The sequence below is a fragment of the Fundulus heteroclitus genome, chromosome 9 (genome assembly GCF_011125445.2).
Source record: "Fundulus heteroclitus isolate FHET01 chromosome 9, MU-UCD_Fhet_4.1, whole genome shotgun sequence".
NCBI classification, from domain to species: Eukaryota; Metazoa; Chordata; class Actinopteri; order Cyprinodontiformes; family Fundulidae; genus Fundulus; species Fundulus heteroclitus.
In genome coordinates, this window is record NC_046369.1 from 39,893,489 (window position 1) to 39,920,495 (window position 27,007).

Consider the following 27,007-nt stretch of genomic DNA (forward strand, 5'->3'; position numbering starts at 1 on the left):
AGCATGACACAGCTCTAGCCACTCTAGAATTACAGAGAAAAGATTTTGTCCCATCAGGCTTTAAGAAGCAAGTCCCTGCAACTCTTGTATGGGACAATAATGACTTCAGAGAGGAAACTTTCTCAGGCTCATCAACAACCCATAACACAAATGGAATTATCATACAACGTAGTGATGAGTGTAGTCAAGATGAAGCTCTGTATGAACACCAGTCTGTACGTTTCAAAAAAACAAAACAGCGTTCAGTTTTAGCCCCTCCTAAAGACCTTGCATTTTACCATAGCAGTAATAAAAAGCGTCAGGGTCCACCTACTGTTACCACTGGTAGTGAGATCTTGAGTCCTGATATAACGGTTCTAAAGCCATTACAGAATCTGGAAGTGTCTTATTGTCTAGCCAAGTTGCCTGAAGTGAGTCTCATCACTTTACCTGGTTGGACAGGCTTTAATACTCTGATGTGTCCTACAATCCCTAATATCTCTAAGATAGGGTATTTACCAGTGATTGATGCCAGTCCAACAGATATGTCTACAGTTAACACAATACTTCATCGTAGTGTTGCTATAGCTGATAGTCTTGAGCTACAAAGTATCGTTGTTGTTTTTGATCAAGCGATCTATGCGAAGGCACAGCAAATACGATGGCTGAATCCAGTCTTCCAGAACAGGCTTGTTATTCGACTGGGTGCATTCCATACCACATTGTCATTCTTAGCTGTACTTGGCAAGAGGTTTAGGGACTCTGGATTTGAAGATGTTATGATTGAGTCAGAAATTGTGGCACCTGGTTCAATGAACGGGGTAATGTCTGGTCACCACTATAACCGATCAATGCGTGCTCATAAATTCTTGTATGAAGCACTCCATAGATTGAGATGGCATGCTTTTATGGCCAAACTAAGTACTGATGAAACAGAAGAAGTGCTCTGTCTAGCCCGTGAACTGAATGCGATGAGTCAGTCAGTTGAGTTCTTTGACCATGCCCAATCCGAAAATGTTCGTAATGTATTGAGTAAATACAAGGATTATGTTGACAAACAGAGAGTGAAAAGCGCCACCTTTGACTTTTGGTCCTCCTATTTAGACATGGTGGAACTGCTTCTCCTCTTTGTGAGAGCTACTCGGGGGGGAGATTGGGATCTTCACATTTCAACTCTGTGCTCTATGGTCCCTTGGTATTTTGCCTATGACCGTGTAAATTATGCACGTTACCTCCCTGCTTACATTGGTGAGATGAAGCAGTTAGCAGAGACTCACCCCTCTATTCATGAAATGTTGTCTGTGGGTGACTTTGGAGTTCAGAGACAGAATTCATATGGCTTCAGTCAAATAGCCTGTGACATGACTATTGAACAAACAATGAACAGAGACTCAAAAACGAAGGGTGGAATGACTGGAATCACTCTAAACAAAGGTGGAGTGAATAGATGGATTATGTCACACCATGAAAGAGCTGCCATATCAAGTGAATGCGTTCTCATGGCTGGTAGGGCTGATGATCATAGGAGCCGAAAGGATCTTGATGATGCTCGGATAGAACGAGATGCTAAATCAGTCGAATCCATTGTCATGACTATTCATTCTATGGTGAACCCTTTCACTTATGAAGGTGATGATTTGATTAATGTGTCATCAGGTAATGTAGCTACAGAAAATGTCAGAAATGATTTGTTAGATGCCTACGCTGCTGGTAAAGACGCTGCTGATAAGTTCTGTACTGAGAGGTTTTGTGCTAGAGACTCTGTAGACATGTTCTCACCTATCAAGGCTCTCAAACTGAAGACTTTTGCTGACACTGGAAAAAAATCTAATATAGGAGGTAAAATGACCAATAGTGATAGCCTGAAATCAACAACAAGCCTATTTCACCGGCTTCTAATAATTGGAATATCCAGAAAGATTGACTTGCGTAAACTTCTATCATACTCTCTCACACCAATACCTGCCTCATTGGGTAGCAGTGATGGTACTAGCATCTGCAAGTCAAACAAAGCAGCGTTAATGCATGAGCTGGAGAAATCAGCTGTGTATGTAGATGAAATTCCGAGGGGTTCTTCCCTGCTGATTGATGCAATGGCAACAATTAGAGCCCTTGTAAATATTCCAAAAACTTTTGGAGAGCTTGCCATGAAAATTTTAGAGGGTCTTGTCATATTAGGTAAGACTAATGGAAGTAGACGTATAGACTTTGTTGTTGACAGGTACCTTGATGTAACTATTAAAGCTTGCGAGAGAGACTGTCGCGCTTCAGCAGGTGTCCAGGTAATTAGGATAACAAGAGCTGACCAAAAGGTACCAAAACAGTTCAAAAAGTTCCTATCAAGTGGGAAAAACAAGGAGATGTTATTAGAGTTTTTATTCTCTTACTGGACAGCATGTGAGCCATCTGTATTTGGGGATATAAAATTCTACGTTACACATGGTGATAAGTGTCACAGCCTCTCAAATATCAATGGCTCCCTCTACATCACTGATATTAGCACCCTGTATTGTGATCATGAAGAAGCTGATACTAGACTTCTTCTCCATGCTTATCATGCTTCATTAGAGTACAAAGATGTTGTCATCTTGAGTCCAGACACTGATGTCATGGTCTTAGCTATAGGGTGTGCTCATTGCATTGAGAGTCGCTTGTTCTTCAAAACAGGAACTGGCAACAACACCCGTATCATAGATATTTCTCAGCTAGCTAGTGTTCATGGTCCTAGAAAAAGTCGGGCGATTGTTGGTATACACGTCTTCACTGGCTGTGACACTGTTAGTGCCTTTAAAGGAAAAGGGAAAGTTAAAGCTCTAAAGCTGATGCTAGAATCAGAGCCAGCTATTAACTGCTTCCAAACTCTTGGAACCAGCTGGGATGTAAATGATGAGTTGTTCTTTCAGCTTGAAGAATTTGTATGTCACTTGTATGGACAGAAAGACTGTCAATTTGTGAATGATGCCAGGTACAATATATTCAAGCTGCTGTGTAAATCGGATAAGTCCCTTCCACCAAGTGCAGATTGTCTCAGACAACATTCCAAGCGAGCTGCCTATCAGCTGGCAATATATAGAAGGTGTTTAGATCAATATATAAATGCTCCAAAACCAGATGGCCATGGCTGGATGATGGAAGATGGATTACTCTCCTACTGTTGGATGTTAGATCCCCCAGCTCCACCTGATGTCACAAAGGACATTTCATGTAAGTGCAAGAAAAATGCATGTGAATCACAAATCTGTTCTTGCAAGAGGGACAATTTGCCATGTAGTGACCTGTGCCAATGTCTTAACTGTAAAAACTGTCCTGGTAATGCAGAAAATGAGAATGACACTGATGGAAAATATACTAATGATGATGAGGACTTGGAGGGTTCAGATGATGAATCATAAAGTGATGTATGTGCTAAGGTTAAGATTTACATATGAAGTGTAAAAATGTGTGAAATCATTGAAATCATGTATGTTTATGTATACAAGGTTTATACAAAAGTTTAAATAAATCTTTGTAACAATGTGTAATGTTTCTCTTAATTATTTTTCAACTGATAATATACTACTTGGTTTTATCTCTGTTTTAGTTAAATCATACAACTTAAAAGAAATAAATTTCTATGGAATAAAAATAAAATAAAATATGGAATAAAAAAATATAAAAATAGATTTAATTCAATTTTATTTATATAGTGCCAATTCATGAAGCATGTCATCTCAAGGCACTTCACAAAGTCAAGTTCAAACATATTATACAGATTGGGTCAGATTATACAGATTGGTCAAAAATTTCCTATATAAGGAAACCAGTTGATTGCATCAAAGTCCCGACAAGCAGCATTCACTCCTGGTCCTCCCACAGCCTACAGCAGGTCTTGACGATATAACGGTCAAATGGGCAAAAGACTGAGCTATTTCTTTTTCCTTGCCGTCCAGATCTATCCAGGACTTGCAGCATTCAATAAATATCTGCCAACTGGCACCAGAAAATGCTACTATTGGACTTTGTTCGTCGGTAAACAGATGCATACAACATCTCACTGTGGCGGCCATGATGAACTGACGAACTCGCTCAGCTGACAATAAAGCGATCTGATTGGCTGAGCAGCGAAACTCGAATCACGTGACCTCTTGGACCGGAGCGCTAAAGTTTACACTTTTAATCGGCTCTAACTTATTAATGTGCAAGCGAAAACGTGGGAACATTGGTGTTTTGAGATCACTGCTATGTGTAGCAACAGATCCAAGTGCAAGAAAGTTGCCCCCTGACAGTTCATACGAAACTTCTTAAGGAAGCGTCCTACAAATTCTGGCCCACGGCCTATTTAGGCTGAGTTGCTAAAAGAGGCCAATGTGACCCATGAACTTTGGTCATGTTTGGTGACATTAAGTATTGGCACCCCTATTTGAGGCACTTCCCAGTACAGGATTTGGACCAAACTAACAGAGTACACTCACCCAGTGATACCAAACACAACCATATTAGCGGCTAACGGTTAGCATGTTGTTAACCGGAAGTAGCTCTAGGAAGCCTGTACAAACTTCTGCTTGACAGATTTGGTGAATTTTAGGATTTTCTCCCTTTTTAGGCACTTCTCAGTACAGGATTTCAACCAAACTAACAGAGTAACATCACCCGGTGATACTGAACACAACCATGCTAGTGGCTAACCGTTAGCATGTTGCTAACCAGAAGTAGCTTTAGGAAGGTCCTATCAACTTCTGCTTAGCCAGGGTTCTTCTGCCTTTACAGACAGAGAGAGGGCTGCAGCTGTCAGTGAGTCTCCATGACAACGCTGCTAGCATGAGGCTCCTAGGAGGTCCATTGACTTAACATGGCACCTTTCGACGGCTGCTGCGGGGGCTGTGAAGACTGTAGGAAGCTGAAATTCGCAATGTTGCTTCCTGTTGCTATTTCTGACGGTACGATATGCACCAAGTGGCAGGCGCCTTGCTAAATTTCTTCAGAAATTTTCTAGTTATTAATATTCCAGTTTCTTCGTGCGTTAATGTGGCCCGAACCATAGCGTGCACCCCCACAATATAGGTATCAAAATGTGCGGTTCGGTCGGGAATGGTGTGCTACTACTTTTATTCGGGTTTCGAGTCCACATGGCAACAAAATTAGCGAAAAACCACCCCCAAAAACCCATAGGAATAAATGGAGTCGGGTAGAAAGAAAGCCTAAAAAAACCGTCAAAATGACCATTTTCAATGCTGTACTGTGTCGTCATGCTTTCACCTACAAACACCGTTTAACTTTCAGTTTGTAGATATATCTGTGAACTACTCAGAAGTAAAAACGGGATGTGGATATCTTTTATCGTCTCTTCATAGTTACTCCTCAAAACTCATGTCCAAAAATCAGCGAAATCATCGTTTACAATGAAAGTCAATGACGGAATTCTCCAACCGCTAGAGTAGGCCACTCTAGCTTTTTTAAAGATTTCAAAACTCCGAACAACTTGAGCTTACTCGCTCAATTTTCACTCTACGTAGACAAATTATACATCAAAACGTAGGTATTTTTGTCAGGATTCGGGAAATGTAACACACCTCATTGGTGTGGCATTTATAGATTTTTCGCAAATCACCTCAGACCGACACAAACCCGAAACCTCCCCCATTCATTTCCTATGGAGCGGTTTTGAAAAATGACGTCTGAAAATCCAAAACATCACATGTTTTTGCATTGTCGCTACTCCTAAACCGTTTTATGTACAGGCATGAGACTTTCACACATGAATGTCCCAACCCTTCTGGCACTCATAAAAAAGGAATTTTGTGGATAACTGTTATAGTTTTTCCGCAGGAACAATTTGTTCGGGAGTAGCGAATGTGCAAAATCCTAAAAACGCTTTGGAGCTGCATTTTCCCACATCATCCACTTTTTTACATCGTCGCTGTGCCTACACCAATTCTTGTACAAACCTAAAAATGTGCACCATAGTCATCAAAAGCCTGCTGATACTCACAGTGAAAGAATTATTTTGATATCTCTTATACTTTTCGAGCTACAGCGATTTGTTCGGGATCGTTTTTAGAGGATTTCTGAAAATCCATAAAAATCCCCTTTATATCATAATATAAAATAATATATATAATATATAATATAATTACGCTTTTATTAAACTTTTTCCAGCAAAAACTGATAGCTTGTCTTCTTCCCGTATCCGTTACGAACTAAACGCAGAAAAAATTACGTCTCTACCATTTATGGATCAGGATATATGAAGCGTTGTTCGAGGCAAAGTTCTCCATTATAATCCAATAGGCAGTCTATCACACAAAGTGTCTGCACTTCTGTAGAATTGCCGCTGCAGGTGTGTGAGTGAGTTTCCATGACGACGGAACTCTGAGGGCCAGAGGGAGAAGCTCCATTGGGATACAATGACAACTTTCGACGCCCGCTGCAGCGGCTGTGATTAATGTAGGAATCTGAAATTCGCACAGTCATTTCCTCTTAACATTTTAAAATTTGCATGTGACTTTCAGCCATGTGTCCCTTTTCTGTCTCATTTTGGATTTCACATGCTTTCCTATTGGGCCTTTGCTTCCAACAGGACCTGGCATGATAACCAGACACGACCCAATTGGCCAATACAGCACCACCCACCTGTGGGAAATGGTGCTACACATCATTTTGGTCAAATGTTGAGTTCTGGGCCCAGATGTGGTTTAGGCTGAGTTGCTAAAGGAGGCCAATCTGACCCATTAACTTTGGTCACGTTTGGTGACATTAAGTATTGGCACCCCTATTTGAGGCACTTCCCAGTACAGGATTTGGACCAAACTGACAATCACCCGGTGATACTGAACACAACCTTGCTAGCGGCTAACGGTTAGCATGTTGCTAACCAGAAGTAGCTTTAGCAAGGTCCTATCAACTTCCACTTAGCCAGGGTTCTTCTGCCTTTACAGACAGAGAGAGGGCTGCAGCTGTCAGTGAGTCTCCATGACAACGCTGCTAGCAAGAGGCTCCTAGGTGGTCCATTGACTTAACAAGGCACCTTTCGACGGCCGCTGTGGGGGCTGTGAAGGCCGTAGGAAGCTGAAATTTGCAGTGTTGCTTCCTGTTGCTATTTCTGACGGTACGGTACGCACCAAGTGGCAGGTGCCTTGCTAAATTTCTTCCGAAATTTTCTAGTTATTATTATTTATTTATTTATTTATTTTAATGTTGGCGAGTCGCTACCGCAGCCGCCTCGCCAAGAGAGTGCTGCGGGAAACCCTGCTGTTCATACTTTCACTGTGTTAGTCATTGTTTGTACTGCCGTTTTTTTTACTTTTCGTTGCGTTCGCCTGTCTGCTAAGCTCAGAACAACCGCGCCTGGCTTGACGGAGATACCAGAACAGCTGAGCATCATGCTGCTCTTCTTTAAATGTGCCTGCTCGTATGGTCAGAAAGCCTGGCAGAGAGATGCTGGAGTCAGAGTTATGATCCTGCAGCCATGTTTCAGTGAAACACATATTACTGCATTCCCAAAATTCTTGCTGAGTGCTTGTTCTTTTCCTATCTAAAATTATTGAGAAAGTCGTTGCTAATCAACTATGTGAACATTTACAAAGTAATGATCTATTTGAAGAGTTTCAGTCAGGCTTCAGAGCTCATCATAGCACTGAAACAGCTCTGGTGAAGTTTCACTAATGATATTCTCATGGCCACAGATAATGGACTTGTGTCTGTACTTGTCCTGTTAGATCTCAGTACTGCATTTGATACAGTTAATCACAGTATTCTCCTAGAAAGACTTGAACATACTGTAGGAATTAAGGGGAAAGCATTAGACTGGTTTAAATCTTATCTGTCGGACAGATTCTAGTTTGTTCATGTTAATAATAAATCTTCTTCAAACTCTAGGGTCACTTGTGGAGTACCACAGGGTTCAGTCCTTGAGCCAATTCTCTTAACTACATATATGCTTCTGATTGGCAAAATTATCAGACAGCATGGGATTTATTTCCACTGTTAGGCTGATGACACTCAGATATATTTATCCATAATGAATACAATCAGTTACTTCAACTACAGGCATGTCTTGATGACATCAAAAGCTGGATGACTTTAAATTTCCTGCATAAATTGGCCTATGGTAATAAAGTAAAAAAACTTTTATTTTTTTTTTAAGCTGTTATTTTTGACCAAGACAAGTCATTTAAATCCCACATTAAACAGGTTTCCAGGGTTTCCTTTTCTCACCACCGGAGTATTGCCAAAATTAGAAATATTCTGTCCAGGGGGGATGTTGAAAAATAGTCCATTCATTTGTTACTTCAAAGCTGGACTATTGTAATTCTTTACAATCAGGAAGTCCACAAAATGCAGTTTAAAGTCTTCAGCTGATCCAAAATGCTGCAGCAAGAGTTCTGATGAAAATCAATAAGAGGGATCCTATTTCTCCAACTTTAGCTTCCCTTCATTGGCTTCCTGTTAAATCAAGAATATAATTTAAAGAAGAAATCCGGTCAGCAAGGAAGAATCAATGGATCATTATCTATACCTAACACTAATACTTTCACAGTGATTTAATGAATGTAGCGTGAAGTATTAATTGTCGTCACAATCACTGAGTCTGGGAGCGGCCATTCATGACCAAATATGGTAACACCTCACTCCTGACGTCTTCTGGATTTGACGTCATGGTACGGTAAGCCGAGGGCCATTCTCCGTGCTTTACAAACAAATTCAATAGGAGCTATTATACACATCTGCGATCAACAACAATTATTTCGCATTTCGAGAGGAGTTCACCATTGAAATTTGCGAGAGAAATTGTTGAAGCAACAATGCCCACATGCATGGCAGTTGAATGTTGCAATACATCGGGTAAAAGTGAAAAATACAGTTATTTCACCTTTCTCCTACACCTCAGCCGCAGCAGATAGATTCAACTCACATCGTCCCTTTTTGGTCTCCTCGGCTCAAACTGGTATGGCTGTATTTCGTCAAAAGTCAGGTTGCTATCAAGAAAGTCTTCTATATATTCCAAATTGCTATCAAATGGTGACGAAAAATTCATGGAACTCCGATCACCGTCCCTAAATAAATCCATTACTCTGTGCTTTGCATACTGCTCTAGTCGTCGCCATCTTGGATAATAGCGCGTTTTGACACACACCAGATACAGCATTGGGACTTTTTTTTCAGCATTGAGACTTTATTGAACATATTGTATAAACAAACAAACAGACAGTTACACAGAAGAACATTAGACAGGTGCTCTAATCAGCATTGGGACTTGCTCGACAGCTAATACCGCACCATGATGTCACAAACTGGGAGGTGACAGTACTGTTTTTTGACCAACATGGATGCCTCCAGTGAAGCACATTCAAATGAAAATTACTCTTAATTAAAATAACTTATCATTTATTGAACAGTGTGTCATAATTTTATATTTAAAGTACTTTCAGAAGTTTGAATTCTGAATATGACCGGACTTCGCCTTTAAAATTCTCCTTCTCATGTATGAAGCCCTGAGAAGGAGAACCTGGTGGTTCCTAGAGTCTTTAAAAGTAGAATGGGAGGCAGATCCTTTAGTTATCAGGCTCCTCTCCTGTTGAACCAACTCCCAGTTTTGGTCCGTGAGGCAGACACCGTGTCTACTTTTAAGACTAAGCTTAAAAGTTTCCTTTTTGACAAAGCTTATAGTTAGAGTGGCTTATGTTACCCTGAGCTATATCTATAGTTATGCTGATATAGGCTTAGGCTACTGGAGGACATCGGGGTCTATTTTTCTCACTCTACTGAGTTCTACTGTTCTCCAATTTGCATTGCTTGTCGTCATTTCAGCCAGCTTTTAACTTTTTGTTCTCTTTTTTTTTTCATAGTAGGTACACCTGGTCTGGCGTTCTGTTAGCTGTGACATCATCCGGGGAAGACAGATCACCCGCTATTATTATCTAATGTAGAACAGATTATTGGATCAATGTGTGCTTCTGTGCTTATTTGTTTCTCTTGTTGTGTCTCTGCTCTGTCTTCTCTAACCCCCAGTTGGTCGAGGCAGATGACTTTTCATACTGAGCCTGGTTCAGCTGGAGGTTTTCCTTCCCATTAAAGGGGAGTTTTCCTCTTTACTGTCGCTTCATGCTTGCTTGGTATGAGGGATTGCTGCAAAGCCATGGACAATGCAGACGACTCTCCCTGTGGCTCTACGCTTCTTCAGGATGAGTGGATGCTGCTTGTCAAGCAATAGCCATTAATAGTCAAGAACTGGGTTCCCTTAGATAGGACATTTTTTGACCAATCTGTATAATCTGATTGAATTGACTTTGGAAAGTGCCTTGAGATGACATGTTTCATGAATTGGCACTGTACAATTAAAATTGAATTGAATTGGCCTGCGACAGACTGGCGACCTGTCCAGGGTGTACCCCGCCTCTCGCCCAGTGAACGCTGGAGATAGGCACCAGCACCCCTCGCGACCCCATGAAGGATAAGCGGTTTGGAAAATGGATGGATGGATGGATGAATTGAATTGTTAAGGCTTGGGGTTAATCCAACTTGTTTCTCAAAGATCTCACATTGTACATAAAAATTGATGAAAGACATGTCTTAAATTTCCTCCACTTTCTTTTTTGCTTTTGCATCCTCAGCGCTGCCTTTTTAACCTATCTGTGATTTTGGGACATAGTTGAAGTATTATTTCAACTTTGAGATGTTAATCAGTTGCTTCTGGTTGTACAAAACCAATTGGCTGCTATGGTTATGGATCATAACAAATGTTCCAAAAATGAAAAAAATAAAACATCAATGAAAATCCTTTAAGCAGCACAGCATCCAACACCAGCAAACAAAACCATCCAAAAAAGCAACCTTGAGACAAAAAGGAGGAATTGAAGTTCCTTAAAAAGAATTTCAGAACAAAAAGAACAGAGCTAATCCCACATGCAGCCCCCTTGACCAGTGCAATTCTACAATCGTCAAAATTACCTGAGCAGTATACTGAATGTTTTGAGAAAACGTCTTGAAAGTTGCATCTTCCTGCTTACATTTACTTTACCACAATACTGTTCATTTGGAACCGTACAGAGAAAACCTCTTCTGAACGGTCTGCACACTGGTGTGATTAGTGTGTACATCTACACAAACAAACCACACCAAGCTGAGAAACGAACAAGAATACGCTATAAACAGACAAAACATCTCAGGTGTGGAAACAAGCTTGTGTTTCAGGTATCTTTAGATTTAGAACTGAGAAAAACAAAAACCAAAGAAACTAGGCCACAATGATCATGTAGTAAAGGCATTTTATCATAGTGAGCAATATGTTCAATATAATACCAGATACAGTATACAGACATGATACATTGTAGATTTTAAAAGATTATAACATTGCTGCTTGATGCAGTATAACAGAATCATATTCATAATAAACATACAGCATTTTCCATTCAACTAAAAAGTTCAGCATGTTTGAGAGGAATTAATGTTTTACAATGTATGGATCAATGCACATGAAATTCTTCAGAAATTTGCCTTAACTTAAAGATAGTGCTTAAATGTCACTCTGAATGTATATCATCGATCAATTTTTATCAACAATTTATCATTGATTGATATACAGTATTTTCCCTATATCCATCCATTTATCCATCTCTGTGATCCAAGACATTCACTGTAACTTTGTTAGACTGTAACATCATAATTGCTTTCCCTCTTGCGTGTGTTCACTTATTGTGTAAAAACCTGTGTTAACTTCTGACGTATTCTTCCCATTTCCAACACATTACAGAATGTACTCAGAGTAAATTAAACAAGCTATTATTCTCCTGATAATAAAACATGGCAGCTTTCTTTAAATGCTCTTAAAGTGATATCAAAATACAAATGTTCAAAGGCATGTGTCCTGCCAGAAATGTCTACAGAGGGGAACAAATGTATAAAGATACAGTAGTAAACAATGAAAAACAGAAGATTTGTCAAAGTTTTGATATCAGTCAAAAACAAATATTTATATACATAAAGCAAATTGTTTCTTCACCAGTATACACTGTTTGCTGATGAATAATTCCCCATAAATGTCAGCAGAAAGTTGCTTGTTAGTCTGAACTTTTGTTAGTCAACTACAGTTTGGATCATAGTTCTCAGCTACTCAGATTGCGGCAGCTTTCACAAATGCAGTAAAATCTTTAGTTTTCATTTTTACCAATTTAAAAACCTAATACTGTGATGTAAATTTAAACTGTAAGTCCGTAGTGAGCACTTTACACGCAAATCTTTCACCTGCCAATGTAATTTCTGGTTGACCCTCACTGCAAAATGTACTATACCTGCAGAAATTTATAAAAACCAGTTATTGAACATGAGAAACTGTAAAACTGTTTATATAGCCCATAGTTGGGCTATGACCACTTAGCTAGCACTTATTATTGTGTTATTGTGCAACCCATTAAGAAATAGAAACAATATCTTAAAATGTCCTGTCTGTACGAGCGGCTTAAAAACAACAAATCAAAGTGTGAAATGTTCTTAACAGAATCTCATTATGTAGAAATGAGTGTGAGTTTTTCTCTGGGACATGAAGCATAACATGCTGTGGAGACGAATCGGTTTCTCAAAACAGAAACCATCATTTCCTTCAAAAGCCATCTGGCTTGTTCCCCCTACTTTCCATGATGATGTACAAAGAATAAAATGGAAAAGACATTGCATTTGATTAATTTTTCTTCTAGGAAGTGATTTAACTATCATTAGCTGCTAAAGGAATTTGCTTTGAATTAGATTTTCCCAGATGCAAGAACCCATGACAGAGGAAATGTCTTTCACCAATCAGTTAATTTTATATGAAAAAGCATATTATAGCAATTTAAACATGGTTGCATGTGCATGTGACTCTGCATCCTGTGCTTTTGGTGTCATCTAATCCTGGATGGAGCAAAGCATCTCTCCATGACACTTAAGCTGCCCTATCAATATGCAGATAGACAATGTTAGAATTTGAAAAATATAACTAGCTACTTTCTTCTAAATCAAGTGAAACACAGCAAGCAGATTTCTTCTGTTCACCTCAAACATGAATCCAACAAAACTAACTGTGTGCAAAAATTAGCATTACTCCCCTGAGTGGCAGAAATATGTTAGTTATATTTTTGAGTCACCAATATGTTTTTCAATATTTTCATTTATGTAAAGCCTTGTAACAAACATATTCAGGTCCATCTAAGAGCTGTAGCAACAATTTAGATAATTTTGCAGTTATTATACAGATTCCTTCAGATTTGACAAAGAGCAGGTTGAGCTAGAACAGTCTCCTCAGGAAATATTCTGACCTTTTCACTGATTTCATACTTAAAATAGCATCAATAATCTTCACTTAACATCTCCGAAACATCAAAATATGACAATAAAAATAAAAATCCCCAGCTGGTGGATGCAGATAGAGATGTTTTTTAAGTTCATACTGCTGATATTTACTCATGACGGGTTTTAAACAAGATAAAGCAAGTTCAAATCCTTATTAAATGACAATTGCTAGGTACAATGAAAATGTTTGGTCTTTTAATGGGGGGCATATCATGCTAAATCCACCTTTTAAACCAAAGCATTGCAGTTTCACTTTATATAGACCAAAATTGAATGATTTGAGGGAAAAAAAGGATTTAAAAGCACATGTCAGCTTTAAAAAACAATTTTTTGTATTTGAATTTTTATTACATTTAATTCCATTAATTTATTTCAAAAGCAGTCACGTTAGCACCCATTCATTAACCAGGGCTAAATACAGCAAGTTAGCAAGTTGCTGTATTCCATTTTTGTTGCATAGAGTAGCTTAAAAAAAAATCTACTTGGCCAAAAAAAACAAAACAAAAAAAACCCACAATCAACCCAAAAAATTTAGGAAAGATTAGGCTTTTCTTTTAAAGGCATGTAGGGTAGACAGTTTTGTTGCTTCAGATCAGATCTAAACTGATTTAAAGATCTATTTTCTACAAAAACAAAAAAACACCTTTTTACCTAACATTAAAGTATTATACATGTTTGGTTTGTTGGTAAGGAAAATAAAAAAAAAAAATTCGTTTTAAAAAATCTTCACATTCCTTTACACTGCACGATTGTGGCCTCAGCACCCAGCACTCTACAGTTCGGTGAAGTTTAGAATCCAACAGAGAAAACGCAACTTGTTAGCAGAAGACATGTTTTAGTAACGTGGCGCTGAAGGGGCTCTCTGCCTACAGAAAACTTATATCCTCACTTTGAATAGAACTAATTAAAGACCCTAAGAAAGGAGCTTCTTGAAAATTTAACTATGTAAACAAATGTAGTAAGTTACATGTTTTTAAATATGTAATAGATTTTACCAAGAGTACTTTTTATTTTATATAAAATAATAATACAAATGATTGCAATATGTGAAGGGGTCTAAATAGTTTCTGAAGAGACTGTCCACATATCTGAAACTATGGGCTGTGTTTACTGTATACAGTTGCTCTGCTAGATGGGCGTAAAAGGATTTTAAAGTTATAGGACATGGCTTTCTGACTGTCGTGCTCAGTAAAGTTCCAGCTTCTTCTCCCGGGAGTCTCACTGACAAAGATCAGTGAATAAAACACACAAAAATGACAACTATATGACAATTGCAAGGCATATCTGTAGTCGATCAAAAATAACTACAAGTAGTTAAAAACTTTGTAAATTACATATTAAAGACTGCAGTTATTGACCTGATCAACGTCTGAGAGCAAAGTCAACTGAATTTCAAAAGACCACTGATATTTATTTGCAGTCCTGAGAGACATCTTCCCAACTACTGGCGTCATTTTCTTCAGAGTCGGAGAGTGCTGCTGCACACAAATCACTGTAGATATCTGAAAAATCAAGAAGAAAACGTTGATTTAGTTTCAGTGTAACCACAATGATGAAACACGAGAAATACACTAGGTCCCATTCAGTTATAGTAGCTATGTTAAGGAAAGCACAACCCAGACTGAAATAAGGGGAATGTACTCAAAAGGAAGGCAGACAGGGGTATTCATCACAGGCAGCAGAAGAAGATAAAAAAACAAAAGAGATATAATGCCACTTAACTGCTATCCATAAAGATCAGTTTGGTTCAAATATGTATGAAACAGCAGCTCAGAAACAAAGAAAAAAACTCTGGATAAAACGGTAGAGAATGAGCAGCTATTTTAGAGAGCCAGGGCACCAAAACAAACCAAGCCATTCCACAGCAATCATTTAGAAACTGGGTTCAAGTTTAAATGGAAGTAATTGTGGAAATATTGGTTAGAGACACAGCAAATAAGAAACACAAAGCAAAAAAACGATGTTTTAAGGATGAAATCAACCATCATTGTAAGTATTGGCTAGACATTAGCTCTTTGCTGCCTCATGAGCTACAGGCTCCTTACGCATCCTGTTCAGCCATTATCAACTCTACATTATTAATGTCTGCTATGGTGAACCAGTCTTTCCTTTAGTGTAAATTCTAGATGTAATGTATCTAAACTACTGTGAAACCTTGACAGCTGAGGGTGCACAAACTGTAACAAAGACATCCATCCCATACTGGGGTGCGGCCCCTGGGGGTGGGGGGTTGGGGGGTTGTGGTGGTGGTGAAGGCATGACGCTGTTTGTCCAGAAAACACAGCACATGTATTTCAGCTAAAAGGGTCCGTGGGGACACTAAATCTGCTAAATGGGACAACAGCACCATCTGCTGTTCAGTCTATACCTGCAGTCAGTAGCATTACAATAGCAAAGGATTGTCAATAATCCTCAGAGCAACTGCTTAGCTATGAATTTCTGTGTACGAATATGATAATGAACTCCTGAAAAAGTATAAAGCGTCATGTAACTATATTTTGTCTTTAATATTAATGACATGATATTATTTTCACAATATTCTGAGCTAGTTAGCGTATGTTAAGTCACTATATTTTAAAGGTGACAAGGTTCATATCTAGCTAAAAGAACATGCTCTTTTTCCAAAGAGAGCACATGCTACTGTTTCCGCAGGCAGTGTTTCAGCTGTTAGAAATCAAGTTTTCTGTTGTTAAAATGTAAAAGGGATTCTGGGTAAGCGATGGCTTACTTGCATTAAAAGAGAAAACAATAAAAGTTGTATTTTAACCCATTGTCTTTGAACTGGGGAACACAAAATGTTTGCATTCTTCAAGGCGGGACAACAGAAGACATTTGAGAACCACTGCTCTATAGTAAAAACTCTGATCCTTGCCATTTGTGGAAAATTATGTGTGATGAGAAACCTTTTTAGTACAAGGTATTAACTGCATTGGGGGCCAGTGGTGCCAGGCCCCACCAGATGTCGCTGTCAAGCTCTATGTTCACAATAATCAATGGGACCGGATTGTTCTTTATAGAGTAATGTTGTAAAAAAAAAAAGACCGATTCCAGTTGGAAACCCATCCATCCATCCATCTTCTAACACGTCTATCCCTTGTGGGATTGCAAGGGGTGCTGGTTCCTATCTCCAGCTGTCAATGGGCGAGAGGCGGGGTACACCCTGGACAGGTTGCCAGTCTATCACAGCGCCTGTAAGAAACCTTTGTGTCTAGATATATAAGTCTGCCAGAAAACTGATAAGCTCAGATGGCTAAATCCTCCTGAGGCGCCTTGATGTTGGGGCCGGCCCACCAACGTTTGTTTAAATAATGAACATCTGAAATCACAGTGCGGATGTCCAACACACTCTCAGTAGACAGCTGTGGGGCACAAATACTCTAGGCTCAAGCTCAGATCGTCCAATCAAAATACTTGAATTGCACACGTTATGTTTACATTCTGCTGGATAGTGTACGACCATCTGGGCAAAGCAAGGCAAATTTATTTGTATAGCACATTTCAGTGCAAGGACAAGTGCTATTACTATTAATTAGTAACTAACAGTCCTTTAAACAGTTAAGAATTGCAAGAATGACTACAGGGTACAAGCAGGAGGACGGCAGAAGGTGCATTTGTGAGGTCTAGAAAGCAGTGGTCAGGGAAAGAGCTACATCTCTTTTACTTTTTTTAAGATACAAAAGTTTCATGCAAAATGAAATACAATTACTCATTTTAGGACAGAAGTGGCAAGCGATGACCTGAAAAATACTCCATAGCTTCTATCCAACCAGCCACTACCTTCAGTGACTTTACCAATGTCTAGGAAAAAAAGAAAAGGATATGCTGTAGTCGGGCTTTGGCCCGGGCATACAGAGGAAAAGGGGATCTATAGCTTGTTCTATCTGTGCTGCAATTGGCCGTAGAATGTCGCAAGCACTCACACACACTTTTGTAGTACAGGATTTGCGTGAGGTCTTAAAATGTCTTAGATTTATGTTGTAGTCTTAAATTTTTTTATAGGTCTTAAATTTCTTAAAACCATTTAACTCTACCTCAAATGCACAATTAAATAAAATAAAATTAGTTTGAAACTGTAATGTTCTGTTCTGGTTTATGCTTATTATTTGGTTAGTTTAGTTCTTTCCTGTTCTGTTTAGGCTTATTTTTATTCTTAGACTTGTCCTTTTGCTCCCTTAATTATTTTCACCTGGGTTTGGTTAATTAGTCCCTCCCTGTTACTGTGTCTGCCCGCCTATTTAAACCCCTTTTAGTTTTCTGTTTGTTGCCGGGACTTCACAATCGTTCGTCGTTTCTTGCCTGGATCTGGTCTGTTTTGCCTGTTTTATCCCTTCAATAAACATCACCAAAAGGACTACTACTGCGTCTGGCTGACTCTGGGTTCATCTCCACACCAACCATTACAGTAAGTCCCGGCCACAATATGATGAACCTGTCGCCAAGATGCTTTCTCCGATCAGGAGCTGCTATGCTGCGCGAGCCCGATAATCCTTCTAACATGTCTCTCCTCGCTGATCACTCACCTCAAGTCGCCATACTGTCCTCCTCGGAGCGTGCCCGTCCTGTCTCAGAGTTTTTTCTTGAGGTTCACGCAGATGTGGTGCAGGAGATCCGTCCGGACCTTTTTCCGGAATCGTTGCAGCTTTCCTGCCCTTACGAGGAGCTGCCGAGACTGCCATCGGCTACAACGAATCCTTCCCGTAAGGAGGCATCAACCCCCCAGCAAGCTCCGCCGACTCGCCGCCGGAGAAGGAAGTGCTTGCCTGTCGGCCATCCATCCAGTATAGGTGGGCAGCCCCCCGACAGGCCAGTTCGGCCTCACCCGACTGCCGAACCTCTGGCTCCGCCCACTTCCGGTCCGGCGGAGGGGGATTCTTCGCCTCCTAGAGCCAAGAGGCCCACAGCTCCCCCTGCTGGTGACCGTGACTCTGAATATCTGGCTCTGGAGAATAAAGTAAGGACATTTGCCCCCATCATCAAGCGTCTCAGGGAGGCTCTATTCCTGCATTATTCAGAGGAGCTGGAGAAAAAATTAAAGGAGGTTGAGGGACATTATAGGTCAGCCCTCCAGGCTTTCTACTGCCGACCAAAACCTGTCTCCGAGGGTCTGGCCGATGCCTCGGCTCCTGAGTCTGTCTCCGAGGGTCTGGCCGATGCCTCGGCTCCTGAGTCTGTCTCCGAGGGTCTGGCCGATGCCTCGGCTCCTGAGTCTGTCTCCAAGGGTCTGGCCGATGCCTCGGCTCCTGAGTCTGTCACCGAGGGTCCGGCCGACGCCTCGGCTCCTGAGTCTGTCACCGAGGGCCCGGCCGACGCCTCGGCTCCTGAGCCTGTCACCGTGGTTCTGCCCGACGCCTCTGCGCCCGTCAAGCCTAACGAGGGGGTCCGGGAGGACCTGCCTCTGCACAAGTCACGAGAAGGGGTCCGGGAGGATCTGCCTTCGCCCAAGTCCGAAGAGGGGGGTCCGTCACCGACATGTGACGTGGGAACCCAGAGGGGTCCGTCGCGGACCTGCGACGTGGGAACCCAGAGGGGTCCGTCGCAGACCTGCGACGTGGGAACCCAGAGGGGTCCGTCACTGACGTGCGGCGCGGGAACCCAGAGGGGTCCGTCCCTGACGTGCGACATGGGAACCCAGAGGGGTCCGTCCCTGATGTGCGACGTGGGAACCCAGAGGGGTCCGTCGCTGACGTGCTACGTGGGAACCCAGAGGGGTCCGTCGCTGACCTTTGAGGGGGGGACCCAGGGGGATCCTTCGCTCTTCGGGCACCCTGGGAATCAGAAGAGGATTCAGCAACCATGGTCCCTTGGAGACTTTGAGCCTCTCGGACTTGTTTGTAAGCCTAGACCCCTTATTACCCTCGTGGACAGCCAACTTTGGGAGAGACTCTATTGGATGTCGCTTTCCGAGACCCTCCAGAAGCTGGTCTTAAGACTTCTGGTTGCTAAGGGTCTGACTTTAGCCCCTGAAGCCTGTAGCCCGGGGCCTCCTGAAGCCTGTAGCCCGGGGCCTCCTGAAGCCTGTAGCCCGGGGCCTCCTGAAGCCTGTAGCCCTGTGGTCTCTGTAGCCTGTAGCCCTGTGGTCTCTGTAGCCTGTAGCCCTGTGGTCTCTGTAGCCTGTAGCCCTGTGGTCTCTGTAGCCTGTAGCCCTGTGGCCTCTGTAGCCTGTAGTCCTGTGGCCTCTGTAGCCTGTAGCCAGGCCTCCCCTTCAGTCGCCTGTAGCCAGGCTTCTCCTTCAGTCGCCTGTAGCCAGGCTTCCCCTTCTGTCGCCTGTAGCCAGGCTTCCCCTTCTGTCGCCTGTAGCCAGGCTTCCCCTTCTGTCGCCTGCAGCCAGGCTCCCTCTCTAGTCGCCTGCAGCCAGGCTCCCTCTTCAGTCGCCTGTAGCCAGGCTCCCTCTTTAGTCACCTGTAGCCAGGCTCCCTCTTTAGTCACCTGTAACCAGGCTCCCTCTTCAGTCGCCTGTTGTTTTGTTTTGTATCAGGTCTGTCCCTCCGTCCTGCAACCCCCTCCACCCACCCGTTCTGGTCTGTTTGTTTTTGTTTTAAAAGGACGTCTGGAATCCGTCCTTGAGGGGGGGGGGGGCTCTGTAATGTTCTGTTCTGGTTTATGCTTATTATTTGGTTAGTTTAGTTCTTTCCTGTTCTGTTTAGGCTTATTTTTATTCTTAGAATTGTCCTTTTGCTCCCTTAATTATTTTCACCTGGGTTTGGTTAATTAGTCCCTCCCTGTTACTGTGTCTGCCCGCCTATTTAAACCCCTCTTAGTTTTCTGCTTGTTGCCGGGACTTCACAATCGTTCGTCGTTTCTTGCCTGGATCCGGTCGGTTTTGCCTGTTTTATCCCTTCAATAAACACCACCAAAAGGACTACTACTGCGTCTGGCTGACTCTGGGTTCATCTCCACACCAACCATTACAGAAACTTTACATATACATATGAAAACTTCATAGGATTCAAGTTCAACCGGGTCTAAAAGTCCCAACAGTTCCATATTCTCCAGACAAATCACTCTGTTTTTTGCCATAAGGCTTTTCTCTAGTAGAACCAGCAACCAGTGGCCTGAAAATGATTGCAGGTGAAAACTGGAGGTGATTTGCTACAGGAAACAGTTTTATAATTTAGCTTGGCCTTTCTTCTCAAGCCAAAGAACATGCAAATGTGGCCCACAGACATTTCTTTCCTACAGTGACCTTTTGTGGATTAATTACAGGTTCATATGGCTCGAGAAGGTTAAAGTTTTAATGCATCATTAGTGAACGCTCTGCTACCTTCTCCACAGAGCCACTACCAGGCCTCAGCTGTCAGATCAACATCACTCTGAGCATACAGGAAGAATCGATAATTGTGCATGAATAAATGTGTGCACAATTCCTTCCGCTATTGGCTCAAATTGTAAATTGAGAGTCATGTGGTAAATAAAGTGTAAACAAAGTTAATTTAGTCCTCATGTAAATACATTCACCTATACTCACAGGAGCACGTAAAAACCCACTGGATATACAGCAGAAGGATAAGCTGGGATTAATGTACTCTAATTGTGTACAACTGTAGTTTGGCCTCAGAGGTGTATATGCTCGCAGGCACACACACACACACACACACACACACACACACACACACACACACACACACACACACACACACACACACACACACACACACACACACACACACATTTGTGTGTGTATGCTGCACACAGCAGAACACAGTCTATCAGTTACACTTGATTCAACAAAAAAAGAACCAAGGAAAGGGAAGACATGAATTCTTCATGCTCCCCATGGAAGCGAGACAAGTATGGGTGAGCGAGACCTTTTAAAAACCCGTAGTTGAAGATGGCAGGAGACAGTCTTCGGAGCTGAAATATGCATGAGCTGATGAAAAATTAGCACAGTTACAGCAAGTTGAGCTTTTATCTAACAGAGTAATCGCTTCCAAGTCCATGTAGCCCAAAACATTCTTCCAGCTAGACTCCAGAGGCTACTTGATCATAAAAGCAGATGCACTTTTCCTCTTTGTAAAGGTGTGGGTTTGGAAACAGATTCAGTTTTCATCAAAGGTAACTTTTGTACTCGCCTTCCAGGATTTAGCACTAGAGACCATTAAAAACCAGTGATGTGTCTCATTGCTCTATCATAGTCGTGATGCACTCTGAGAATGTTTCAATACTTGGTCGTCCCACTTATGTCTGAACAGGGCAGTCGTTGCTCTGGTCCTACTTCATTCTTTTGACCTTAGTTCATTAATGTGGTCAGATGTTTCATACTCGTCTACTTATCTAGACTCATCTACTGCAACTATCGCTACGTTTTTGACCTAAGGCTGACATATTGGATCTTGAAGCCAAGGTCAAGCATGGGTTGCCGGTTTCATGGAATATCGCAATATGAAAAAGTCATGATTTCAAAACCAGTAAAAATCTCAGTTTCTGCAGTATAAGCATTTTTTTTAAGGTTTCGTCATAGAGATGGTGCAGGGGAAATCCTTCAGTTTGTGTGCAATCGCAGCATCACCACCCCTCCCCCCCATGCACCTTTGGATAGCAGCTCAGGTTCTATGATGGCTGAAGAAGGTGAGCGCCCTAAGCTGAAAGGGACCAAACTGCTTTTGTTTGTAAATCAGCAAACTTACAGAATAAGCAGGGGGTCAAACAACTGTTTCCCCCACCTTATGCTGACAATGGAGATAGCAAACCTGATAAGACACAGCCCTGGGGTCTCATTTATAAAACTTTGTGTAGAATCCCTACTAAAACGGTGCGTACACTCAGAAAAGGAATTTGGCGTAAGGCAAAAAAAAAAAAAAAATCTGATTTATAAAAACATGCCCACACACACCAGCACACAGTTTCCCCTATTAGGGCTGGACCTGAAAGTTTGCGTACCTGGTTCTGTCTCAGGTTCTGCCCTTTACACTTCACCATAAATGGTTGATTTAAAGTACCTCATAAATGCTAATGTGTATTAAAATGGGTCAGATGATCGGTGTTTTAATCATGGTGACGTGGCAACCAAGGAGAAAAAGCAAAGAAACTCTGAAAAAAATTCACAGAGAGGCATTTATAAAATGTTTAAATCAGAGGTAAAAGCACAGATGTTTTCCACATTAAAAGAACCAGTTAAAAATGAAAGCTGATGCTGTTGTAAATGTCAGGTGACAGTCGTATTCCTTTGAGGCTGTGCGTTCAGATCAACATTTAGATTTAGAGAAGAGGGTGAGACCAGGAAGAATGAGAGGTCCCCCCCCCCACCCCCACCCCCCCCAAAAAAAAACCTGTAAAAAGCATTTTAGGAAGCTGACGCACGCTGCACTGCATGAGTGTGAGCAGTAAGCGCCCTGCGCTCTGGGGGTTTTGGAGAAATCCTGCAGGGAGGTGTAGCTGCTGTCCCCCTTGTAGGTTATAGCAGAATGCAACGCTCAGAGTCTAAAGCGACATATCAGCCAGACATCGTCCTTGACCAGGAAATATTTCCTCCCTGAAACAGCTTTTTCCTTCTAATGTGTATTTGAGCATTTATAGCAATTAGAGTAATTGCCTCATACCTTGTCACAATAATCTGTGGAACACGTCACCATGGTGACCATCAGGGAGAGGAATGTGATGGTTGAAAAAGATGCTGTGTGGACTTTTATTTAAGATTCAAGAAGGCTTATGGGATTTTTATTTTATTGGAATAGGTTCTTATGTATAGTTAAGTTTCCCCAGCGCAATAAGAATAACACTGCAGTTTGGAATCCTTACGATGAAGTCGATCTCTGATATGAAGTGAAATTGAAAGTCTGAGAGGAATCCTGACGCAGTTTGGCTTTAATTCACCACTTCACCATCTGTGTCGCCAATTTCTCATCTCCAAAATGAGCGTATGCCTAGGCAAGAGTTACTGTGAGTTACTATGAAAACAACGTGATTGGATAATCACGTTGTTTTCTTTCTATAGATCCCAACCTTTGCGTGGAAAGTGACGTTCCACGCAAAATTTCAGGTTCCATTTTGTGCATACGCAAGCTTTATAAATGAAACCCCAGGTGATGATATTCAGGTAACAAATACTACTCAGACAGAAGTACCGCCGGACACTTAGCAGGAGTTCTTGTGGAGACATTACGAAATGTATGTACGAGGTCCTAGGCTTTCAGCAGCTTTGCAAGACAGGTGCTGGGCAATGAAAAAATATCCAAACATCTTCTATGACCCTTGGTAAAGTAAAAAGTGAAATTATAGACTTTTGCATTCCCGTAAACAGTGAAAACGTACCAGTTTCCATTCTCCGCTTCCTCCAGAAACTGGACCATGTCAGTGTTTCCCAGAGAAAGATCTTTCGCTTCACATGACGTGTATGTCAGCTGAACTCGGTAACGGCTGCTGTCACCCTGGAGGAAGACATGAATTTCAAACATAGAATACAGCAAGTATTGATTTTTCTTCCACATTTTAAGAGTGGAACTGCATTTCAAATAAGGCTTAAAAATATCTGCTCTTTTTCAATTGGCTGTTGTAGGAGAAAGGTCTGCACTATACAAACACCCCAACAATGTATATATTTCAATGACCTTTAGCAGTCTAACAGGTAAATCTACAGCTAAGATTAATTATTTCACTCTATTGATAAACCCAAAGGTTTAACGTGGCATTCATTGCAAAAATTAGAGGGAGTCATTACTATTCCCAGTACATCAGTTTGTGTAGCTTTCTACCGTGCATTGTAGGACCTATACGAGAGGCCAACACATTCACTAGATACATGCAGGTAAAATCCTCCTCACCCTCTTCATTCCTCCCTCATTTCTTAAATGTCAAGTGGTCAGTGCCCACTGCTAAGAACACATAAGTCTAGAGGAACTAATTCAGCTGTTGAAGGGTCCAATTTTAGAAGGCTGAAAGAGGATTTCAAAGACATATGAGGAAACCAAAGAATGATGGTGACAGATTGAAAAAATGTGATTAATGCAAAGTCTATATTGTTTCAAGTGGTCCATAATGAGTCTCTCCAGGCTACATTTTTCACAAAGTTTTATAAAGTTAAATTAGGAATGAAAACATTTTCATTGTGTCCCTGTTTAAGTTTCACCACACTAACATTAAATATTGAGCTAAGCAGGTCATGTGTGTTTTACCCTTGCTTAAAAGCATACATACATTTTTATTGTTGCCTTCGTCTTCAGAAGAGTTCGAGGATTCCTCTCCACTGGAGGGAATCGTCTCAAAGTCCTCTGTGTCCATGGAGAGGAGACGTCTCTGGGTCCAGCCTAATAACACATCAACATATATTGCTACTTTAAAAAAATTATTAACAAACAGGTGTTACTATTGGATGGGGATACTGCTTTAAAAAGTAGCATTGTTGTGCATTTAAAAGGTGCAATGTGAGATAGTTGTCATTTGCTGGTACTGGAGATTAATCAAAGTAAATCTGCAGAACAAAGCCAATAGCTTTCCCTTTTGGTTGTGAGTATAATAGCAAGTCAGACTGCGGCCCATGCCAAGGCATTTTTAACCATATAGAAAAGTTCAAACTGATAAAACTCCTGAGTTATGATGCAGAATTACATCTACTGAAGCAGACTTTATTTACAGTTTTGAAATATTAGTGGCAGAAAGACAGTGCTGGATAATTACACAGACTGATACAATCAGCAGCCTCAGGTCATGTCATTTTTTAGATTATTGCAGATGTTGTTCCAGTGATAACGCAGCAGAGAATGAAACAATGGTATAATGTAAAATTGTGTCCTATACCGTTCTATTAACTTTGTCTGTTTCAATAGATGAACTTCTCTAAGGGAGTCTTAAATCCTGTCTGAGGGGTGAGCAACACAAGAGAGAAGCTGTCACTGCTTCCTGGGAATAAACAAAGCTTCTTTTAGATGCAGACATACTTTTCAACTCAACGAATCTAAGAAAACTGCACACAAAAGCGAGCCAAGACTTTTTTTTTTTACTGATACTTATTACCAGAGTCTAATTTTTTTTAATGACAGTGTGAAACAACACAAATTTGACCTGATTCATGTCTAAGGTTTCTCCCAGCAACCCTGGCCTGAACGTCACCCTTTGATCCAACTTTTACATCTCTGAAATGCAACAGATTGAAAATGTTGCACTGGTAGAGGCGGGAAGTTGTGAAATGTCATCATAACTTTGTCAACTCGGGTTGCACAGCAGTCTCAGAACTGAGAGACAAGCTCATTTGTGTAGCATCCACAATCCCTTCCCTAAACACAGCATGAATCAGAATCAGAATCAAGTGTATTGCCAAGTAGGTTTGCACTTACAAGGAATTTGACTTGGTGTTGATGGTGCAGACAAAACAATATATATATATATATATATATATATATATATATATATATATATATATATATATACAGAAAGCTATATACACGTTAGACTGTGTGTTAATGTAACGCAGAAGGTTTGGAGATGCTACGTTGGTGTAGCCTGTAGGTCCTGAATGGGGGAGGGAGAGAGGCAGTGTCAAGTGTCACGGGCGGCTCTTGGCCATGGTAGATGTGATTTCATGTCTTCTGTGCATGCAGGGAACTTCAGGGCTGCAGAATGTTCACACTGGAGTCTGAGGAGGTTGCATTTAAATAATAACATGAACAAGCATAAAAGGAGCTAATTTCTCAGTAGAACTGTCATAGTTTGAGTTCTGTTTTTGTCAGGTACTGATTACTGAGCCTGAATTCAGCCACACACAGAGCCTCGTTTTAAGAGTTTTATTGAAGGAGATGAGTGGTGGAAAGGTAACCAGTAGACTGTACCAGATGGCAGCAGAGTGATGTTGACCGTGGCTGGAGCAGGAGAACGTAGTGGAGCCGAAGCCGGGGGACTTGAGGGAACGCAGGCAGGAAGGCAGAGACGAGGCTGGCTGGAGATGGGAGCACACGATGTGGGACGAAGGACGCTGGGAGACGTGAGGCATGAGCAGACGTGGGAAGGACGTTGACGAGCCAGCAGTGAAAGCAGAAATGAGAGGAGTTTATGTAGGAGGTTGAACAGGTGGAATGAGTCCAGACTTGATTATTGCAGCAGGTGAAACTGATCCAGCATGGAGTGAAGCAGGGGAGAGAAGGTAGTGGAAGGCTCCGGAACTGTCCATGGTGCAGCAGGAGAACTGCATCCTGACATCACCCCCCCCTCAAGGCCGAATCCCAGGCGGCCTAAACAAAACACCAGTTCAAAAACAGGAACACCCATCCCGGGTGGGCGGAGGGAGGACAGGACGGGGGGTCAGACTCCAACAAAAGGTGCCGGGAGAACAGAAACATCTTGAAGCGCGCTGAAACTCAAAAACATCTTGAAGCGCGCTGAAACTCAAAAACATCTTGAGAGCGCGCTGAAACTCAAGGGGATCTTGAGAGCGCGCTGAAACTCAAGGGGATCTTGAGAGCGCGCTGAAACTCAAGGGGATCTTGAGAGCGCGCTGAAACTCAAGGGGATCTTGAGAGCGTGGAACTCGGGGATCTTGAGAGCGTGGAACTCGGGGATCTTGAGAGCGTGGAACTCGGGGATCTTGAGAGCGTGGAACTCGGGGATCTTGAGAGCGTGGAACTCGGGGATCTTGAGAGCGTGGAACTCGGGGAACTTGAGAGCGTGGAACTCGGGGAACTTGAGAGCGTGGAACTCGGGGAACTTGAGAGCGTGGAACTCGGGGAACTTGAGAACGGCGGCTTGGGAGCAACGCCTCTTGAACGGCGGCTTGGGAGCAACGCCTCTTGAACGGCGGCTTGGG

The 27,007-nt window shown here is 41.7% G+C and overlaps 1 protein-coding gene across 1 annotated transcript in view; it reads right to left on the bottom strand.

Moving 5' to 3' along the window:
* Positions 1-11,205: 11,205 nt before the first annotated feature.
* Positions 11,206-27,007, bottom strand: part of mcf2l2 (MCF.2 cell line derived transforming sequence-like 2) — a gene marked incomplete at its 5' end in the record, with an annotated part of 122,275 nt that continues 106,473 nt past the window's right edge. Inside the window, 3 exon segments of the mRNA XM_021313536.2 lie at positions 11,206-14,780; positions 23,527-23,642; positions 24,409-24,518. Coding sequence (XP_021169211.1) covers position 14,780; positions 23,527-23,642; positions 24,409-24,518 — 227 coding nt within the window.